At 41.8% G+C, this 21,542-nt stretch overlaps 3 protein-coding genes across 3 annotated transcripts in view; all 3 read left to right on the forward strand.

Moving 5' to 3' along the window:
- Positions 1 to 1,757: 1,757 nt before the first annotated feature.
- On the forward strand, positions 1,758 to 4,157 carry LOC105561206 (transcriptional adapter 2-alpha). The gene is made up of 2 exons (XM_012010980.1): positions 1,758 to 1,969; positions 2,636 to 4,157. Exons 1-2 carry the CDS (start codon positions 1,906 to 1,908, stop codon positions 4,006 to 4,008), a joined length of 1,437 nt encoding a protein of 478 aa, XP_011866370.1. The 5' UTR covers positions 1,758 to 1,905; the 3' UTR covers positions 4,009 to 4,157.
- An 88-nt stretch (positions 4,158 to 4,245) lies between these two features.
- On the forward strand, positions 4,246 to 4,751 carry LOC105561217 (DNA-directed RNA polymerase II 16 kDa polypeptide). The gene is made up of 2 exons (XM_012010998.1): positions 4,246 to 4,442; positions 4,577 to 4,751. The coding sequence occupies exons 1-2, from the start codon at positions 4,246 to 4,248 to the stop codon at positions 4,749 to 4,751; spliced, it is 372 nt and encodes a 123-aa protein (XP_011866388.1).
- Positions 4,752 to 12,331: 7,580 nt separating this feature from the next.
- The window catches only part of LOC105561207, a 145,084-nt gene continuing 135,873 nt past the window's right edge, over positions 12,332 to 21,542 (forward strand). Inside the window, exon 1 of the mRNA XM_012010982.1 lies at positions 12,332 to 12,491. The gene's annotated coding sequence lies outside the window, so the exon portion shown is untranslated. The remainder of the gene's footprint in view (positions 12,492 to 21,542) is intronic.

A 21,542-nucleotide genomic window follows, 5' to 3' on the forward strand; every position in this document is an offset into this window, starting at 1 on the left:
CTTTTATACGAAAGCATCATCATGTTTTTATTATAAATCCATCTGACTACGTAAAAATTACTTTAAGATTTGATGGCGACATGTGCAAAATTTATCTACCGCGAATTAAGATATTTTCTTCATTACAAAATTTCACTTTTGCTAACGAATCGTATAGAGAGGAGATAATCATGTCGGAATACTTTCATTTGTTATTTATTCGTCCAACGACGATATTATCAGTGAATTTGTTCGCGATTCTTATTGTTTAATATTACCTTCCCATCTTTCTCGCGAAAATATTGGCTTAATGGCACCTTATGCACCCGTCTCTAAGCGAAAGTTAGAAAACATCGCGATATAATAACGTGCATCCTGATAATGATTTCTCTTTGCTGGCGACGCTGGCGATTTGTTTTCCATGGTCTCACGTTCATTGTTTCATTGAGAGGTGACAAATGTGCATACTAATGGTTTCAACGCGGATTCTCTCGATTAGGTATTCCGACGTTATCGCTCCACATTCGACCTTAATTATCCCGCATTTTCAAGCAACGCCTGGTTTATTGTTTAGGATGCACCTAGTGCAGTGTCTACATGCCACACGTCGCAGCGTTATTAAAGTGCCAGCTAAATGATCACGAAATGACTTGCTGAATTTCTGCCGCCAGTCGTCTGTTACATTAAAGTCCAGTCTGCAATGTGTTTTTCGCAACGAGAAACATTTTATCTTATACAGGCAAATCAATATGCTTAAAAAATGTATCGACAATTGTGTAATGTATAACATACAGTTTATCAACACGCACAAATTTTTTAAACGTATTTATTGCCTATAAAATAAAGTTTCTAGACGCAAAGAACACATTGTAGATCGGAATACAAGTTTAATACGAGTGCATTCGATGCCAATTTCACGCAATATTTTATCAACTTCAGCGTCAAATTGCTGATTGTATACTGCAAACACTTAGCTTGTTGAAAAATTACGAACGTTTTGCGCACATGTTATTTTTTAATAAAATCACGTGTCTCTGAAAATTGGCGTGTCGCAACGCGACTTCTCGATCCGAGAAATGTGTAGCCGATAATCAACTGCTTTTCTATAAAAGTTGCAAGTTGATTGACTACACATTTCTCGGATCGATTTTTAGCGTCGTGGACGCAAGGGCTTAGGGTCACCATTTCTAACGTTTGTTAATTATCAACTGGAGCTCGATCATAAATCTTTTCCTCTAGCGTGAAAAGTGTATATATTGCGCCAATGAAATTCTTCACTTTTCACGAGCTCACGCTAGAAGAAAAGATTTAATCGAACCTTTCGATCATGAATCTTTTACTCTAGCGTAAATTTGTGAAAAGTGAAAAATTCATTGATAAATATTAAACTCGTCAATTAATATTTATCAATGAAAATTTTAACTTTTCACGAATTCACGCTAGAGAAAAAGATTGACGATTGAGCCCCTGAGATGAAAATTTAATCGCAGACGTAAGGTTTAAGGGCCGATTTCACCAACTCCGTGATTGGTGATCAATTCCAACGAAACACTGAAATTTAATCGACCGATTGAATTAAACGGAGTCGATGAAATCGGCCCTAACTCCTTGTTCTTTTATTCCTTTCTTCGTGCACACGTTTCAAAATGCAGTAGTAAAATAATGAAAAGACTTTTGTACCGGCTGAACTACTTGTTCAACTAATCGTTCGCTATCCCGCCGCCTGATCGCGCCACTAAGCGGTTGCCGTTCACGTGGCGCACGCGGCACGCGATTGGTGATTGATCACGTGACTTAGCGCGTCCTTGATCGTGCGTGGACGGAGCGAAGGACGCTGGGTGATTCGCGAGTGCTGAATGAAGTGTTTGGCGTGCCAGAGCGTCCTTTTAATCGGCAGTAAATAGACGTTTTTCCATAGAGATCGACATGGCTAATCCTAATCTCACGGATATGACGGAGGAGGACGCGGCGGATCTGCAGTTTCCGAAAGGTACATTTATTTCCTCGTCTTAAAACGCAAAGGCTGATAGCCGAGAGCGTTCCGGAAACTCTTAAATCTGCCTTAGTCGTAGTCGTAGGTCAAGGCAGACTTATAAGTCGCGAAAGTTTATTGTATACGACTTAGATTTTTCTCTGCCTCATTTCACGTCTACTACTAAGCGGTTTTTAGCGTTTACGAATCGTTCTCTGCCACTAGCCTTGTGACACGCTGCGGCTAACCTCACTTTCGTGACGCTTGTTGACAACACGACAAGTAGAAATTCATCGCGTGGGCTTATCAAAATAATATCGACTAACTTAACTAATTTGTTTTAACTGTGCTGACATTTACCTGTTAAAGCCTGCAGTCCACTTGGTGCTACAAATGCTGCAAAGCGTTTCTCTTTTTTTTTTTGAAGAGAAAGAGAAAAACACTTGGCAGCATTTGTAGCATTAAGTGAACCGCGGCCAAAGAAAGGAAGCAAATGCAAATGCGATCTGCTACTATTGCGATAACAGTGTCAACATGCCTAACGCTGATGTTACCTTCAAGTCTCGACTCGTGCTGTGAGGCTTGAACACGCGCAGCTTCAAACAAAAATCCGCTGATTTAGACTCGCTTTCCTGCCTGCACCCCCGAGCGGCCGAGACTAAGGTGACGATTTTCCTCTTTCAGACTGTTTATTGAGTCCAACGGACGAGTCTGAGCATGCAGACGTAGAGCTCGAGGTGTCAGTCTCGAAGGATAAAATTTTCGCCTCAGATCCCGTATGCCGCGTGTGCAGGTCCACTCTCGCGGAACCGTACATTCGTTGTGCCATGTGCACCGACGTCGAGATGTGTCCTCCTTGCTTCGCCAGGGGCCGCGAAACCGACGAGCACAAGAACGATCACGACTACGTGATCATAAAAAACGAGTTTCCCCTGATCGATGAAAGCGGCTGGGCCGCGAAGCACGAGCTCGAGTTGCTGGACGTTCTGCAGCAGTGCGGCTTCGGTAATTGGGTGGACGTGGGACGCAGGATGCACAGCAAGTCCGCCGAGGAGTGCAAGACGCACTATTTGCAGCATTACATAAACAATCAGGCTCTGCCGGGCCTGCCGAGGTTCGAGGAGAGTGGAGCCAGTTTGTTTGGCTGCGAGCCGATTCCCTACATGTATAAGTTGCAGGATCTGGAAGAGCCTCCCAGATTCGCGCCGGATACAATTAACGCCAGACTGCTGGCAGGTTATAACGCGGCCAGGTCCGACTTCGTGGTGAATTTCGATAATCACGCGGAATCACTGGTGTCCGATCTCGATTTCGGCGAGTTTCAACCGGACGACGACGCATACGAGTTAGGGCGAGCCTTGCAAGTGGCAATAGTGCAGGCATATAACAACAGATTAAAGGAACGCGCGAGGAGACGGAAAGTTATACGTGACCACGGGCTAATCACGTTTCGCAGGGTCATAACGTCGATACAGAGATATGAGAATACGATAATGAGGCCGTTCGCAGAGAGACTGTTGATCTTCATGCAGCTTGTGGACGGGATAGAATTTGACTACATCATGGAGGGTCTTCACCGCGCCGGCGAGCTGAAAAATCACATCAATAGGTTACTGGAGTTCAGGCGGAACGGGCTCAAGCACTTCTACAGCGTACCCATGTTCCAAAAGCTCAGTAAATTGAGACAGGAGAACGAGCGGGAGAGAAAGCAGTATCTCAACAATCCGGAGTACAGCTGGAGATGTCTATTGCCCGACAGCGTCGCAGCCAGTTGCAGCAGTCCGATTCTCACGCAACGCAAGACCGCGCCCCCCCTTGCCGTAAAGGGTTTACCGGGATACGAGAAACTGAACGCCGATGAGAGAGAGATCTGCTCCGTCGCGAGACTCGTGCCCATCATTTATTTAGACTTTAAGCAGCTTTTAATAACGGAAAACAAGAGGAACGGTCATCTCAGATTGTCCCAGGCCCGTGCCCTCCTAAAATGCGACGTGAACAAAACGCGAAAGATATACGACTTCCTAGTAGAAAAGGGATACATAAACAAGTCAGCATAATGATTATTTTAAAGCAACAAGTTACAGTACGGAGATGTAACGCGCGAATACTGTGATACTACGAATTACGTTATATCAAATGGAGTTGGACATGTACAGAAGAGATAATATAAGGCTTGGCTATTTCTAATAAAGTTTTTGTATGTAGAGAAGTTTGTAAAATGCGTTGCAAGTCCTCGTCTCCTCTATCCTGTTATGTCTATTAAGATTTTCGTTGTTAGTTAAATAACGAAGGCGATGAATTTCTTCACAGAATTTGAAAATGCCGAGACATTGTTGATATCAGAAGTCTACATGCTTCTTGAGCACAGAAAAGCTCAAAATGAGTCGGCGGAAGAGGAACAGGAATTTTCTGAAGTATTCATGAAGAGCTTAACATACACCAACCGATTCGGAAAATTGAAAAATAAAGAGACAATCGCAGCCGTTAGAAGGTAGCTTATATATCTTTCAGTTACTACAGATAAGTCGTTTTTTTAAATGTTGCGTAAAATACTTGTAATATGCTTGTCATGAAATATATAAGTTAAATATAACACTAAATCTAATATTTTTTACATTGTTGCAGTTTGTTGATGCAAAAGAAGTTACACAAATTTGAAATTGCCTCGTTAGCTAACTTGTGTCCCGAAAATCCAGAGGAGGCGAAAGCTCTCATCCCGAGTCTCGAGGGACGTTTAGAAGACGAAGAGCTCAGAACGATATTGGACGATATACAAACAAAAAGATCATTGCAGTATTAAAGTAAATATATCTCATTTTCTCGTCTTTCTTTCCTTCCACATAAATATCTCCAATACGGAGTAAAATCTCATTTCAATGGACTTTGCTCTAATGAAAGTATATTGGTTTATTCATATATCGCTGTAAGCATTGGCACAATGTTTCATTAAATGTTATTTTAGCACATTTATTATAATTATATTTTACCCTATTAAATTTCTGCGGCATTCAATTATACCGTCACTAATTAAGCTGCAATTGTCGATTCATGTCGTAATTACTTGAAGAAAGGCAGTGTTTTGTAAATTAATAAAATGCAAAAAAGATTAATATACTTGTAGACTTACTTGTAGAAAGACAGTGTTTTGTAAATTAATAAAATGCAAAAAAATTGTCCTGGACCAAGTGTATAATCTTTTGTTGCGAAGATTTCTTTTAGAAATCTTAATGTACTAAAATTTGCGCGAAGAAATTCTCTTAATAATTGTTACGACGAAATGCATTCATTAGCTTACCATATATAACACTTAAAAAAATTCTATCTACTTTGATACAAGTTTAGTAAGACTGCTGCTTAATAAGAAAGTCACTCGCAATCAGAGAGCTCGTATTCAGTTACTCAATTCCGGTAATTTACGATGAGACGAGACAACTCGCGAAAGAAGACAGCACTAATCGTGTTGACGACAACCATGTATTAGCAACGAGGAGTAATTATGGTTGGCTTGGCATGAAATAGTGAGCTCTTATTATTATCCCGTAGAATTCTTGGGTACCTGGCAGCGAGGTAACTCGTACGATCTGCTGCTCTTTTTAGCAAAGCTGAGCTCGCGATAAGGATCGATGATGTCGTTCTACCTATCATTTACCGCGAATCGTAATAGGTACTCCTCGCTATACTTTTTGCATTGAAATATGATAATCTTCTTGTTCATCTCTTTTCCCCCCTTACTGATTTTGCTAGAAATGTATTCTCGCACTCGCGCGGCGTATTTTTGAGGGGTTAAATTATCATGAAATAAAATATACATACATGTTTTTAAAATTCTAGTTCAAAGATACTGAAGACAATAAAGAGACCTACGGCATCGGCTTTATTCTTTCTCTTGTCGCGTTAGCACGCGCCATCTCTTCGATATTTAAATCTCACTCGATAAAAGAGTTATAACGTGAGTCTTATGTTAATACTAAATTCAAAACGATAATAAACGAATGGATGCTTTAAAAATAATTAATCAATTACGACTGAAAAACTAAATATTACATAATTGATATTTTTTAATTATTATATTGAAAACATTTAATGAATGTCGTAAAAGCAGTCGTAAAATGTTCGGCCGAAATTAAAATATTGCAATAATTATTATCTTTGATAAAATATCCGGTTAAAAAAAATCCAAATTAGATCGAGTAATTTATTTTTACTGCCAGTTTTCTTATTTTTGCTTTCTATTTCGCGTAATTGTATCCATCGAATGCGAACGAAATAATGCAAAAATGACACGTGACATGTTATTTTATAGCTCGTAGTATGTAACTTTTTTTCTCACAGTGCTTACGCATTACTCAGTCCCGTTTACATGCAAATTTTTCAAGTCAAATAAAAGTGATTAGATAATATCGAATAGTTGAGACCTCTTTTCCATGATGCCGATTAGTTTTCCCGAAGCGCGGTGTGCTTCACTTCTCTTTTGGATTCATAGTAAATGAAGATTTGCAATTTAGAAATATACATTTGTATACATTAACTATTGAGGTAAAATCTCTAATCTTAGTAATTAGAATTTAAGTAACAACGATATTTGTTTCGAAACATTTTCTCGGTTGAACAGAATTAATACCAATAAGTCCGCAGAACGATACGCAAAACGTAGTAACTATCACTGAACAAAGTAATTTGAAATATTAGGTATAGTTTTTTCAGTTTTTTCAGTAGGCGGGCCAACGAACTCTCAACGTTTTTTGTTGTTTTTCACTCGGCGCGGTGACGTACGATGTTTTGCGTGTCATCGTGTATTTGAAGGTCGCTGCGTTCTCACTCGCTCGCCGAACGTCGGGCCGGCAGGCAGTGGCGAGAGTCGCTCCGTGCGTCGTATTACTTTCGCGTTATCGGTCTCCAAGACTCGATCGTGATAAAAGCAGGGATAAAACTCTATTGAATTGCACATCTTCATTAGTAACAAGTAACGTTCCACGATTAATTAGTAAGTTTTTACAACTTATAGGTAATGAGAAACGAATTGTATATTGAGGCGACGTCTCTTTCTCAACGTATACATAGATATTTCACGAGACTAATAACCGTTTCTACCAACGCAGTTTAACTTTAATCTTGGCTCAACTTACTTTGCATCTTTTTCTAGTTTTACTAATTGGAAAAAGACAAGCGGTAATTTAAGCCGAGATTAAAGTTAATCTGCACTGGTAGAAACGGGCATAACTCATCTAAAATATACATGTAAACCGTGGTACTTCGTCGCGGTTACATCTCGTTTACGCACCGCGCTTTTAATTATCTATCGATTTCGTGTAATCTGTTCCATCTTCGGGAAAAGAGAGAAATTTGTACGACTTCGGCGTTTGCGCTGTCGTTCTTCGCAACTCGAACGGGCAAGAAGTTAAGAAAGTCGCTTAGAGTAATTTGTATGACAGAAAATCACGCGATATTTATTAATACTATTTCGTGTGTTTCGTGGTATTTCACATCGCGTACGGGAGTGTCCGAAATTTCGCGTGATCGGTGATTTTCGCGAGTGATGTGTGAGTGCAACAAGGAAATCTGAGAGGAGGAGGAGGCTCAGGAGGCATCGGGCAACAGCGGAAAAAACGTGAGGTAAGTGTCTTACATTTTTATGTTATCTGCTACTTGTGCGAAATAAACTGTGTTTTTATTTGATTTATTCAAATGATTCGAACGACGATTCGAATAAATGTTGGAGACAAAACCATACGTATACAATTTTGTGAGTTTATACTTAAAAGAAAGACTTTTTCAGTATCTTATATAATTATTTGAATAAATATCTTTTAAAAAAAATATAAAATATAAAATATATTTAATACAATAATTTTGATTTTACATAATTAGTTTATATCTAATCATATCTATATTTGTATGTTTACAGTTTAACATATATGTATAGTTAACGATGTACAACTCTGCTGTTTGCCAATCTTATCAGTGAGTGATAAATTACTTTTTATTTTAAATTGACGTTGCGCATACAATTACTTGTTTGCATGTATACAAATTTTTTAAAATATACAATGCTCAACCACAAACTGCGCGCGCGGAGCGCGCGTTTTGTCATTTTTAGTAAACTATAAAAATGAAATGAGGAAACAATATATTATATTACAACAATACAATAATACATATTACAAACATAATTATATCAATATTTTACAATAATATTGCTACAATATTACTGAAGTAATGTTGTAAAATAATGTCTCTGCAATATCTATAATGTACCATTACACTGCGATATGCAATGTTGCAGCAATGTTGTTGCAAGCTTTTGTGTTGGGTGGGATAATATCGTGCAAAGTGTTTATACATACCGGGCATAATGACTCTCGCATTAGTGGCGAGAAGAGCGGCGCCGTCGTAGGCGACACGTAGTAATCGGCAACAGCCACCGCTCTCACGAAGAAGCCTCTTAAAATAATTACGATGGCCCTTAATCGTCTGTAAACTCGGAGAAAATACTCCTGGTTTTACCATAGTGAATTGCGTGCGACTAGTGGTCGATCGTGGAATCGACATGATCGGGGAAACGCTATCAAAACGATGGGATCGATGAAATCGATCGTACTGAAATAGCACCGTCCGCATTCGCGATGAGGCCATTATTGGGAAATGAGAAATTTATATACACTATGATATAAATAACGCAACGAGATTCTAACGATTTAGCAATTTCTCATAGAGATGAATTATTTTATCGTTCTATTTTTGGCCTCGTTTTTTTTGCAATAAGTATTATTTTTAACGATTCTAACAATAAAACCATAATGGAAAATAAAATCGTCTCGTACCTCGCGATCCGCCTTAATGTTAATGTAAAACTTATTATACAAAATCTCCATATAATGTCTACAAATTAAGCACTTTAGTACAATTCTGCTTAATTTTTCTATCTCGACTAGCCATTCTTTCGCAATTTGGATCAACATGCAAATCAATTGCACTCTAGAAACGCTTATAAAGTATCGCAATGGATTAATTGAACACCGCTAAGAGACTCATTGTCGCGTTTTTTTTCTAATATGACGTTATTTTCTTAAAATCGCGTGGTAGGTGCAAGTTACGGAACATGCTCTAGAGGCTAGAATAGAACTATTGAAATGTGCAACAAGTCTATATATTTCGTGCGGCGAGTCTGGGAGCCAATCGATGGAATCAATTTGTATAATGTATACACGTGAACACGTATGCTTGACAATGCCTTGATGTTGCCGAGTTCCTTTATCGCATATACGTATGATAAGGGAATATCATTGGCGTACGCTAATGTCAATAAAATCGTTGAGGAGACCCCAAGTTGGCGAGGATAAAGAAAACTTGGGCTATATTTTAAATATGCAAGATGCGCGCGGCTAGCACACTGTCGACCGATGACTAGAGAGTTGAATAATAAAATTACAAAGTCGTATATTTTAAATTATAAAATGTTGAATAATCATGTTGAGTTAAATTAATTTAGAAGGGGGAATCGATATTATCCCGAATAAGATCTCAAAATCGTATTATATGCTAAAGTGATTTACGATTCTCCGTACTTGTAAAACAATTCAGCGTTTCAAACTTTAACGAGTCCGCGCTTTAAGCGAGTTTGCACAGTTCCTCCAAGTACCGAACGATTGTCAAACTAATGATGCTGCAGGACACGGTTCTGTTGTTTTAATGTACTTTCAAATGAGGTGGAAACTGATTTAAACTGTCGTGCTTTACGTCCGAGACCGGTAACGACGATTAATAACGCACGATTAATGTATCACGTATATCCGAGTCGTGTAACGATATATCGTGTGTAACGATGTATGTTGTTACAATGATATATTGTATTTCACGTGGTACTTTTTTCCCCATTAGTCACGTGCTTTGATCTTTTAAGAAGATAAACAACGAGAATTATAATTCCATTCGTATTTTATTCGTAAATTATTCGAAAGAGGATACAGCGATAAAATAAAATTTGAAACTTTTCTTTGTCAATGAAGAGTAGCGCTTAGACTTTACGCAGTTGCAAGATAATGAGAATACGAGAGATCGTGAGAATGTTCTTGTCAATTGACATAAGTTTATCACCGTTGAATAATTATTTAAATGCATAGTTTTCAGATTATGTAACAAAGTCCAGTGTGAGAGAATTATCTAATTTTTCAAGTATATGCAGGGTTGGGAAGTAACTCGTTACAGTTACTTTTTTTTTTGGTAACTATAGCTTCGTTACTTTTTCTCCGTCTGTAACTGTAACTTAACTCAGTTACATTTTTTCGATAACTAGTAATTGATTTAATAGTTACATTAATAGTTCCTTTATGTATATTTTAAACCTCCACAGATCGCATCAGGCCTCGCATTTGCGCATAAACGCCTTTATCGACGCTTTACAATTCAAATGCGGATTTGATATTTTTATTGTAGCTTGTAACTTGTAGCTTGTAACTTGTAACTAGTTACATTTTTAGCGAAAAAAGAACTGTAACTAGATATTTTTATAAAGTAGTACTTTCCCAACCCTGAGTACATGATATGGTAGATTTTGTTTATTAATCGTTAATGTGCATTTGCTAACAAATTAAATTGCAAATATAAAAAGGGCCACGTTAACGAAAACTTCTTTAGAACAAAAGAAAAAACGTACGAATTGCAATTGCGTTTATAAAACATTCAACGCAAATAAAATAATCTCTGCAGATTATAATATACGTACACACACACACACATGCGCAAATTTACGCACACGCACGCACCAAATCGATGAAGATTACCATACATAAAATACGAGGATTACGTTGAATTGCATATCTAATTTACACATGTATAAGTAAACCGTCGCTATGAAAATATGAATTTCTGCTGAACGTTAAAGAGCGTAGCGCGACGTCTGGACACTCTTGACGCGCAGCGGGGCGAGGGGAGGGGAGGGGAGGGGGGGGGGGACGGAGCAACGCGGTGCGTCGACCTGCACCGACCTACACGGTGCACGGCCAGCGAGCGAGTGCGAGCGCGGCGGGCCCCGCCGACCGGGCGGCGCGCCGCCGCGGCGGCGATCGTCCGCGCCGCCGAAGGTTGCCGAGGACGGCCGAGCGCCAGTACAAGCCCGAGCCGGAGCGCTCCGGCCGATACGTATTCAGTATATGTTAAGCAGGCGCGCGCGATACGAGTTGGTCGCGGTTACCTTTCGCGAGCGCGTCGCCATCCGCGGCATCGTCGCCGCCGCCGCCGACGACGAGGATTACAGGCGTCTCTCGCGAGTCTCTCTCCACCCGACACGCACGACTCGAACGACAAGGGCTCGCGCGTGTCCCCGGACATGCGTGAAATTTGAAAAGCCAAGTGCGCGCACCGACTGCCGGAAGAGCGCCTCCCTCTCTTCCCCTTTCGTCGGCTCGCCGCCGATCGAGTTGTGCTCGCAGTTTTGAAAAGCCGCGCGTGCCCGAAAAGCCGCGAGGGAACATGTCGCGGCGAAGAGAGTGAAGATTGGAAGCTTCGCGTACGTACTTTCGCGATCAACCGCGCCGATCCTCCCGTATTATTTATCGTTTCCTCTCTGTCTCTCTTTCCCCCGACTTCTGTACCGTCTCTCCCTTGCGCTCCGCTCGTTCCTCCTCGCGCTTCTTCTCCCTCTCCCCGTCTTCCTCGCTCTCTCTTTCCCTCTCGTTCGCTCCGACGTCGTCTCGTGGGGTCAGTGTCTGCTCGATCGGATCCTGAGGAACATACCGGCGGACGAGGAGGAAGAGGAGGAGGAGGAGGAGGAGGACGATCTCTTTCCCTCGGCGCGACTCTCCCTCGGAGACTGCAACCGTTGCGAGGCGCGCGAGTGCGCGCGGGTGCGCGCGCGCGTACCGCGTCCTTCGGCGGCCGTCGCATTTTCGGGGCGCCCCGTTTTTTCGCGCCACGCGACCGCGAGACCGCGTACGACCGCCTCGCGCGGCACGGGTGTGACGATGTGACCGACGTCCGACGGCAACGGCAAATTCGTCGTGTGGGATCGACGCCGCGCGGATCGATCGATCGCGCGCCGATCGGACGCGCGCGCGACTCCGCCCGTCCCGTCCCGCGCTCGCGCCGCTTATCGCGTCGCTCCTCGCGCGCCGTATCGCCCGCTTCTTCTTTTCGCCCGTTCCCGCGAGCGGCCCCCCTCCCCCTTGCCCTTTTCACCGCGGTATCATTTCCCGTCTTCCCTCGCGTGCTCCCGCACGCGCCTTCTCCGTCCCCCGCTCCCCGTCGGCCGCGCCTCGCTCGCGCCGCCGCCGCCGCCGCCGCCGCCGCCGCCGTTGCCGCCGCCGCGTGTTTTCTCTCGCGAGCGAACGCGAGAAAAAGGAGAATCCGCGGGCGATTGATACCGCGGGAGAGACACGCCGCCTCGGAGGGAACGAGAGTAGCCGCGAGTTTGTGTGTTTTTCTTTATCACGGACTGCCGCCGGTGTTACTACACGCTCCGCTGCCCCGCTGCTGCGCGAGAGGAAGCCGCGAGTGGACGCCCGATCGGAAGGACGATCCGTCGCTGGAGGCATCTTCGAGAGAGGTAAGCCCGACCTGCCCTTCACCTCGCGCCAAGAGTGAGATTTTGCGCGCGCGAGAGAGAGAGAGATGTCCGAGAGTTGCGGCTGCTCTCGAATCCTTGCTCGATTAGAGAGAACGTTTTCGTGAAGACAGCAAAGACCGACGAATTGAAATACACTCGATGGATGCACGTGCGATTCGTTTCTCGGGTGAGATTACATTAGCTATTGGCATACATAGGTTTTATTTTTATGATCTCGAGGTGAGTTCGTGCTTATTTAGAGATTCGCGCTGCGAAATAGGTGGCGCAGTTCAGAAAAGTGGCACAGTTCTTTTTTCTCACGCTGTGCTAGGGCCCGGTTTCACCGAACGTCGTTTAACTCGATTCGTGGCTTAATTCACGTTTGTCTCTTTCCAAAGTAAGGCTGATGGCAGAGAACAATCCGTAAACGCTTAAGACTGTCTCAGTCGTAGACGTAGGGCAAGGCAGAGAGAAACGTAAGTCGTGTACAATAGCCTTTCACGACTTACGTTTCTCTCTGCTTTGCCCTACGTCTACGACTAAGCCAGTCTTAAACGTTTACGGATCGTTCTCTGCCACCAGCTTAGCAGTTGGAAAGAGAGACGAGGGATGAATTGAACTAACTTTAAAGTCGGGCGACGTTGGCGAAACCAGGCCTAAGGCTGATTTGTCGCACGGCGAATTTTTCAAGCGCGCTGATTGGCCGCGGGACAGCAAAATTCTCGAGTATCCAGAAATGTTCTGTTCGGCGGCCAGTCGACGCGCTTGAAAAATTTGTCGCGCGACAAACGCGTTATCAGCCTGACGCCCTTAACGAGAACGCGTCTTTCGCGCGTCACCGACTGCGTGCGCGTGAAATATAAGGCTTGCAAGACGATAAGGATTGAGTCACAATTTATGTACCGTCCTTTCCAAACGGACACCTTCCACCAACGTTAGCAAAATACGTCTCCGAATTTGACGCGCGAAATCGAAGGTGCACATTCATGGCTCGTAAAAAGTCGGCGCGGCGTCGAATATGCATTTGTATATCAGCGTGTATGTTACGTATACAGTTCTATCTCGGAAACAGTGGGGAATGGGACGTATATTTGTATGAACATTTTTGCTTAAAATGGCCGATACTATCACCTCCCAGAATATTGACCTTTCCTCCTGGGACACCCTGTATAAAACGGCGGTGCGCGCCCGCCGAATGCACTCGCGAAAATGTTATACCCGCGAATACATACATTTTACCTAGCACCGTCCGGCGGGGGGTGGGGGGAGGGAGAGTTGATTCATTGTGGCGATCAGTATTGTTGACTTGAACACACAACATTGTCGCGCACGTTTGTCACGCAAATGTTCCGAGCGCAGAATGACTTCGCTACCATTGTGCTATTACGGTGTGTATATAATAATGCAACTCGCGCACGCCGCCGCCGAGCACCGCATTCGTTGCACTTCAGCAACAGGCGCGAGCTTTTTTTTTTCACCTGCCGCACGCGTGTTTCCCGTTATATTACATTAATCTCGGAAACTGCACCGCTACGCGTGGCCGCGTCCCACCCTTCGGGAGAGAAAGAGAGTGTGAGAGAGAGAGGGGGGGGGGCAGCCGAGGCTTATCTCTTTGGAAGAGAGACTCGGCGCGATGCTGCCCGAAGTTAATTGCTTAGGTCCGACAAGTGTTCATCCGGGGGTAAGTTTACGCGCCGCAATTCGCCGTGTACGCACCCGCAGCCTGTACGTCGTTGCGTTGCGACTCTGTTTCGTATAAATATTAACGAGGCATTTACGACGTCTCGTGTGATTCTGAGAACACAAAACGCGCCGGCGTTTGACTTTTCCTCTTATATATTGAAATTCGTGCGTACCTGCGCTCGCGCAAGGTCAAAGAAGCGCGCACCTACTCGGTGCACGACGGTACTTGGCGCAGGTAGCCGTTTCTTCGTGCGAGCGAGCTTTAAATATATCGCGCGAGTGGATTTAATTGCGGGTACATTAGAGATAGAATTTATCGCTGGCGTTTTGCCGAAGCTGGCGTTTCCGCGAAACGGTTGACTCGCTTTGTGAAATGAACATGCATGGTGAATGGAGGCGCATTAGTAAGCGAGCAAAACGAGCACGGACGGGGAGGTATGCGGCGCATCGCGCATTGCAAAGCATTATAGCCATTGGATAGATAAATTACCACGAGATTTCAATACTAATGTCGCGAATACTATTCGTGCGCGGTAAAAGAGCCCTGTGAACGTTGTTCGGTTTTTACGTTTAATTTTCGCAGTTTGCAAAAATATTTTCCGGTTATAATCTTTTTCAAGAGAGCAAGAGTCGCGGCGCTTATTTTGCGCTTGAGACTTCGACGCGAGCTTACCTCCCCACCATTATGACGTATTAATTAGAGTTCGAAATTTATTTCTCGCGAAATTAAATTTATTAAAGTAAATTGCAAATTATTACGCAATCTAAATTTTCTCCTCGCGAACAAAGTCGAAATTTCAAGTTTATCGCTAAATAAGTTTCCACTCCTTATTTACGTTCGCCAAACGTCATTTGTCGTCGGCCTCCTGGGTTTTCGCTTTTAAATAACGCCGTGATTAAGCCGCTCGATTGAGCCCTTTGTGCGGCGAAAAATTTGAAATAGAAAAAAAAATGCGAAGGGAAAATACACTCGCCAGTTCTCATTCTGCGGAATGTTCCGCAACAATGGTGAGCAATCGTTATTCATCAGCGTGGACTTGATGTAACGACGTAGCACATTATAAATTAGATGGCTATAATGCAAATTGCAGCGGACGGTTTTCCATGAATGAGTGCGCGCGTAGCGCACGTTGAACCTTCATTTACTTCCGAGAGGGGTGCATTATGGCGATTGAATTTAACGGGAGGGGTTATGTGGGTTCTCATAATATTTTTCCTGCATAGGTATCGTCCGTCATTTATTCATTGACTTTTGTTATTACAAAACTTGGCTGGGGTGGGTTATAATATTCCGCCGCAAGAGTACTCTTCTCTATGCCTCCCGCCCCGCCCCTTATTATTACATTTGATAATAATTCAGCTATCGCGTTAATTTACTTCCTAGATTATCATGTTGCCTTTATACTCAATTGCCCGAGGGTCGCGTGTGCGACTTGAAATGCAAAGTGTACATGTGACAAAATTTCTCAAATATTTTCAAATAAAGTTATTTCCCGTTGCGTGCCGCAAATTTTTATCATTTTCGGATATAGAAAGCCGCAGCTCGCTCGTTTCCGTGAGTCACTTGATTCGTCGGGCTTTCGCTTTTTATCACGGAAAAACAAACGCGAGAAGATGGCCTTATCTTGCCGCTCGCAAGCCCGCGACTTGTCTCGCGAGAATGAAAAACAGTTTTAAAGTTTGTCCTCGGCTATTGAAAGGACGTGTCGCTCAACATTTTATACTTTATACTTAGTGTTATTTTTTCCCTTCAGTCCTGCTTTCCGCTGGTGCGTTCCTAGGATCGCGAAATCCCCGAAAGAAAACCGGGTCCTTAATTCTTTTTTCGCGCGACGAGCAATTTCTCGTGTAATGAATCACGGCGGAAAGTGATTTCCCACTTTCACGCTCGCGTCTGAATACGGGCGTTGAAAATCGCGTTATAAACGTTTCCGCCATGAATATTAAGGTCGGGCGATTCGCTTTTTAATATTTGATGTTAACTCAATATTGATTTCCATCGCGTTGTGAATCAGTTGCATTTTGTTATAAATTATAAAATTTGAATCAGTTTTACATATAATGTTGCTGTAACACATCGTTATAATTGCATTCTAATATCGTATTTCACTAATTTCCGGTTTTAACTATATTAAGGAGAAATTACGTAAACATTTCATGCTAATTCACTGCTGTGTTAGAAAACCAGTGTAATTAGTCTCTTGTCAAGCTGGTATTATTTCCCTCGCTTGCGTTGATTTTCTGCCAGCAGTTTTCTTGCGCGGACTCGTCAATTAATATTGACGAAACTTCAAAAACAATCCATTTTATGTGGTGGCTTAGCTGTGAATCAAACAAATCAAATATGCATGTTTCTAGTACAGCGTGAAAAGATTGTTTATTTGCTGCATCCTCGTGCCGGGAACTCGTAACGAAAATGCATCTCTCTCGAGGGAGCGAAAGAGTCGTATATCATATCCGTCGCGGTACGTTTGATATTTAAAAATGGTGTGTTGTTGCATCAACGATTCACTCCTTTACGACTTAAGTCGGAAAAGTAATCTCTATCTCTTAATTAAGTTATTCGTAACACCTATGAGAATATTAAGACGCACTCGTTTATTCTTCTTATTTTTTCGGGGAGGATTATCTAATATTACAATTAACTCGCGAAAGACATTTTCTCTCATAACAGCCAAGAGTGAAAAGTAAATTCAAAAAGTGTAACGGAGGGAATGTTAAATTTTATTAAAAATTTACCAAGTCCGGCATATTATCTCTCTAATTACAGCATCCGGTAAACATTACGCAAATCCAAAATGAGGAATTATTTTAGTAATATGTTATTGTTTTGGCATTGAAATTGACGCGGGAATATTTTGGACGGAATTATGACCGAACTGTAGACAGAGATAAGCTATGAGCCTCACTAGATTTTACCTCGTGGGACTTAGCACGTATTGCTTCGGGCTTTTCAATTATTTACGATACGGGATTCATAACGGCGGCCGAGTAAAGTGTCTACTAGATGCAATATATCTAGTATACACTGTAGGGAGATGTATACTGTTCCGTACATTAAATCATTGATCCGTCTTGAAGATCAAAGTATTAAACGGACATTAATCAATCTTTATATAAGTACACATAAAGTTAAGAAAATGAAGAAGATTTATATAATGTAGCGTGTCCCAAACTCGATCCACCCGTTAATAGCTGATTCGTGAGATCATTTTGAGGCGAAAATTCTACCACCGAGGCTGTACTAGTTTTTAAATGAGAAGTATTCAAGTTTGACAAGTCAATTTGTCCAAAATTCGTGCACTCAGGCGTGACACATTACACAGTAGCGACGATGTTAAATGCATCAATTCATACAAAACGTATGCAAAATTATAGTTTAGATGTGACGTGCTTGAGAACACCTTTACTGCCGTGCAATTTGTCACTTTTGAACATTTCTCATATAAATACTATTATAGCCTCTGCATTTTAATATTAGAATTTTCATCTCAAAATGATCTCAGAAATCTGTTATTAACGGGTGGCACGTCGAGTGCCATGGGATACTGTATGGTAAACTTTTTGGTCAGTAGTTGGCTACTTAATTTTAAAGAGATAATCGAAATAACTTACCCGCGTAAGAATCACTCGAAACTGTCGAGGTCTCGTTACTAATTTAATTCTGCAATCTAATATTGTACCACTGGCAATTGTTATATGCATAGACATAGTAACTATAGACTGAGCGTTTCATTGAATAAGCTGAGGCTTGTCAAGAGAGAGACAGAGCAGATTTAAGAGGACTTTCTTTCTCTGTCTCACCATCGTGACAAGGGAGAATCACGCCTGTGTAGTACTGCGTAGGCATGATTTTTTCTCTCTCTCTCTCTCTTCACAAGCTTCAGCTTATGTGAATTATCATTCAATGGGACGCTCAGTCTAATATATTTACTATGTCTTTGGTTATGCGGTCTTCGGTTTTTGCGAAATTATGGTATTAATTTTCAACGGTCTCTACGTCTCGTGCTGATTTATCGCTGGCTCCGCGTCGAGCGCGTAGCGTTTTCATCAGTAAAACAAGCCGTCGCGACTGGCGTGTTAGCGAGACGAAAGCCGCATTAGTCGGTCGCATCTGTCAATAATTATTATCACGGGTGCGCAGTGCGTGCCGCGTTTCGCAGACGGCTGCTGCATGTACGTTATCTGAGAAAATACGAGGCGAGCGATATCAACGACCCGTAGATACGACGCGATGGTAAGAGAGAGATAGAAGGGAACGAGAGAGCAGTTGACGGAAAGAGAGAAAGAACAAGACAGTGAGAGGGAAAGAGGAGGGGGAGAGAGAGAGAGAGAGAGAGAAAGAGAGAGAGAATTTGGCTGCGTTCGGAAACATCGGCCGAATGTATCATTGTATCCTTGTTTAACATTCGGTGAGCAACAAGGATACAATGATACACTCGGGTGATGTTTCTGAACGCAGTCTTTCATGAGACGGTACGAAACTTACTCGTGGTTGCCGCGACAGGCGTTTCATTCGCGGACAATAGTAATCAACGACTTGGCGCTCTTTTACGCTAATTATTAATATTAATAATGGTAAAGACACACATTGAATATACATGAAACGGATGATGATTGTATGATAGCTTAATATAATTTTTGCGGATAAAAAGAATTAAGCGAGAAAACAGGCATCGATCATAAACGTTTGTCGTATTTATTCTTACTTTATATAGGTGGTTTTTTTAAATAAGGTATTTATTGCTTCTTACCTTGTTTTCTTTCACTGTTTAATAAAATAGGAGAATATTCTTTTCTTCTCAGTCTTTTTTGTTTACTAAATCTAAAAGTTAGATATTGAATAAATAACAGATATAGTTTTATTTGAAATATAAGAACGTTACTCAAAAAGAAATTGTGTAAATTAACCTATATGAGTTGGCCACGTGCAGTTGACGAAAAGGAAGCTGTGACGGAAGCTGATCTTTATATAGTCTTTATCTAGGAAAATCTAGGAAAGAAAATGAAAGTAGGTATGAAGTACCGAGTTTGTTACCTCTGCATGTAGGCGTTGCCATCTATAATCGGTGTATATGCACAAGTTATTCTTATTACTTAGAGCACAATTTTAAGAAGTTATAAACCAATCGGAGAGCTGTTAATTAAGTAATCGTAAGACATTATTTAAGACAATTTTGAAATAAGAGCAAATTATGAATACGTATCTGCCTGTACTTGTCTGTATGACTACATGCCCCCCTCTGGGCATTACTGTCGAATTTTAGTGCATTAGTAAACGTTGGTGTACATAATTTTGGTCAGCGGTTTATCCCTCGACACATTGTGAACGAGATAATAATAATCCTATACAACAATTAAATTTATTTTAAATTTGCATCGAAAACTATTATAATTGGGCCCGGAAGTTTCAATGAAAATACTTGAAATATCAGGGAATTTTTTTGGACAAATGTGAATAGACACGCTGTCATTGTAGGCAATTTTTTTTCGATAGAAACATTGCGCATAGAACCAAGTTTTGAGACGAATTGGTTCTTGCTGCACTCAACCGCATTGACTTGCAGTTTGAAAGTTTGGGGAAATTTCTGATTGGCCATGAGTGCGTATCCACGGGAATGCTTCATCTTATTGTTACGTTATGACTGGTATTACTATAGACCCATATACTACTGGTCCGCGCATTCATGATGGGGGGTGTTGCCAACTTGTAGAAAAAGGATAGTCTCATGCGATGCGTGCGACAGAAATTCTCCCTCGAGGAATTCGGGCCTCCTCTACTTTTTGTTTCCTGCAATTTCCCTGCTATTTCTAACTATTTCTCATCGGATGAATATTGTAAATATAGTATAACTAGTAGGTCCCCTCCGTCATTTGTTTCGCTTTGCGTCGATCCCTTCTGCGCATTCGACATTGCTCTGGGCAGACCAATGACAGAAAATTTATATGTGCGGTAATGTGGCTTTGAGTACGTATACACCCACACACACACACACACACACGTACATACGTTGCTGGACCCTGTCCGGGTGCACGGCGGAATACCACGTGATCGGGGCCGCAAAGGGGCCGGCAGAGAGTGGACCCACTAGTAGAGTGGACATACTATGGGCGTTTTCCAGCAAGGACACAGTGTAACACAGTGAATCGTTTCATCCTTATTTAACATTGGCAAACAACAAGGATGTAATGATTCACAGTGTTACACTGTGTCACATTGTGTTCTTGCTGGAAAACGCCTTATGCTGTAAGATGACGTCCCATGACGCGCGTGTCGGGCGTATCAACTCCACGACCAATCACAGGGTCATTCTGATAGAACCGTTTCAATAATACCGTCGAAATGGTTCTGTGATTGGCGGTACGCAGGTTACGCTTACGCACTACTTAGTACTAACAAAAGTTACGCTTTATGTGACGTCACCCTAAAAGCCCTTACTGAAGAGAACAATAGAAAGACAATAGAAATGGGGACTAACAGGCAATACTTAAAATCCTACTTACCTGAAAACCTGAACTAGTAAACGCATAAATAACTTGACATTTCTTCAGGCGTTGTTACCAGGCACGAGAAAGTTTCTAAAAGTAACTGTTATACAGTTACCCTCACTTGTTACCGAGTCACAAATGTGGCTACACTGATGAACGAAATGAACGTATAGGTCATTTCGCGTCAAAATTTCGCATACATTTAAATAAACATAACTCCGTGGAAAATTGTTATATTTTAAAACATTTCTTTTGATTTTAAAGAGCAAAGTCTGTACTTTAAAAAGCTTTCGATTTTGAATTTATTCACTCTCGCTCCCGCCGTCTTTTCAAAAGTAAAGACGTATTGTGTATCCAAAAAATTGTATAATTTGACGCATTGCACGGGGTGGAATAAATTTTTATCGCAAATTTCACGATAACCATCGTAAAGTATAGACTTTTCCTTGCAAATTGAAAGAAATTGAACTTTGTACCATTTTTATCCGCGGTATTAGGGCGTATCAAAGTTACCGGCAGACATTTTTGTTCGGTATTACCGTAGCATGCGACGCATTCTCGTTACTTCTTGAGGGATAATAACAACCGATAAATCATGATAATTTAATAATAATATCCTGATAATTGATTAATAGAACCTCTTTCAGTAATATTCCTCTGTTTTTCGTATCAAAATGCAGCTCGCATTTGGAAAGTCCAAATACTCAAGATGGGAGATAAGGGAGATTATCGTTAATTTTAAAGCCCGTGATCAGAGAAACATGTCTGCAAAATCTGATAAAACTCGATCGTCTAACAAAGTGTTCTTCTCGCGTAAAGCACAAGATTCGCACGTCTGCTTGGTAAATATAATTATCGCACGGAAAAAAACATTTAGCT

The sequence above is a fragment of the Vollenhovia emeryi genome, unplaced genomic scaffold (assembly GCF_000949405.1).
Source record: "Vollenhovia emeryi isolate VEMERY1.0 unplaced genomic scaffold, V.emery_V1.0 DF939210.1, whole genome shotgun sequence".
NCBI classification, from domain to species: domain Eukaryota; kingdom Metazoa; phylum Arthropoda; class Insecta; order Hymenoptera; family Formicidae; genus Vollenhovia; species Vollenhovia emeryi.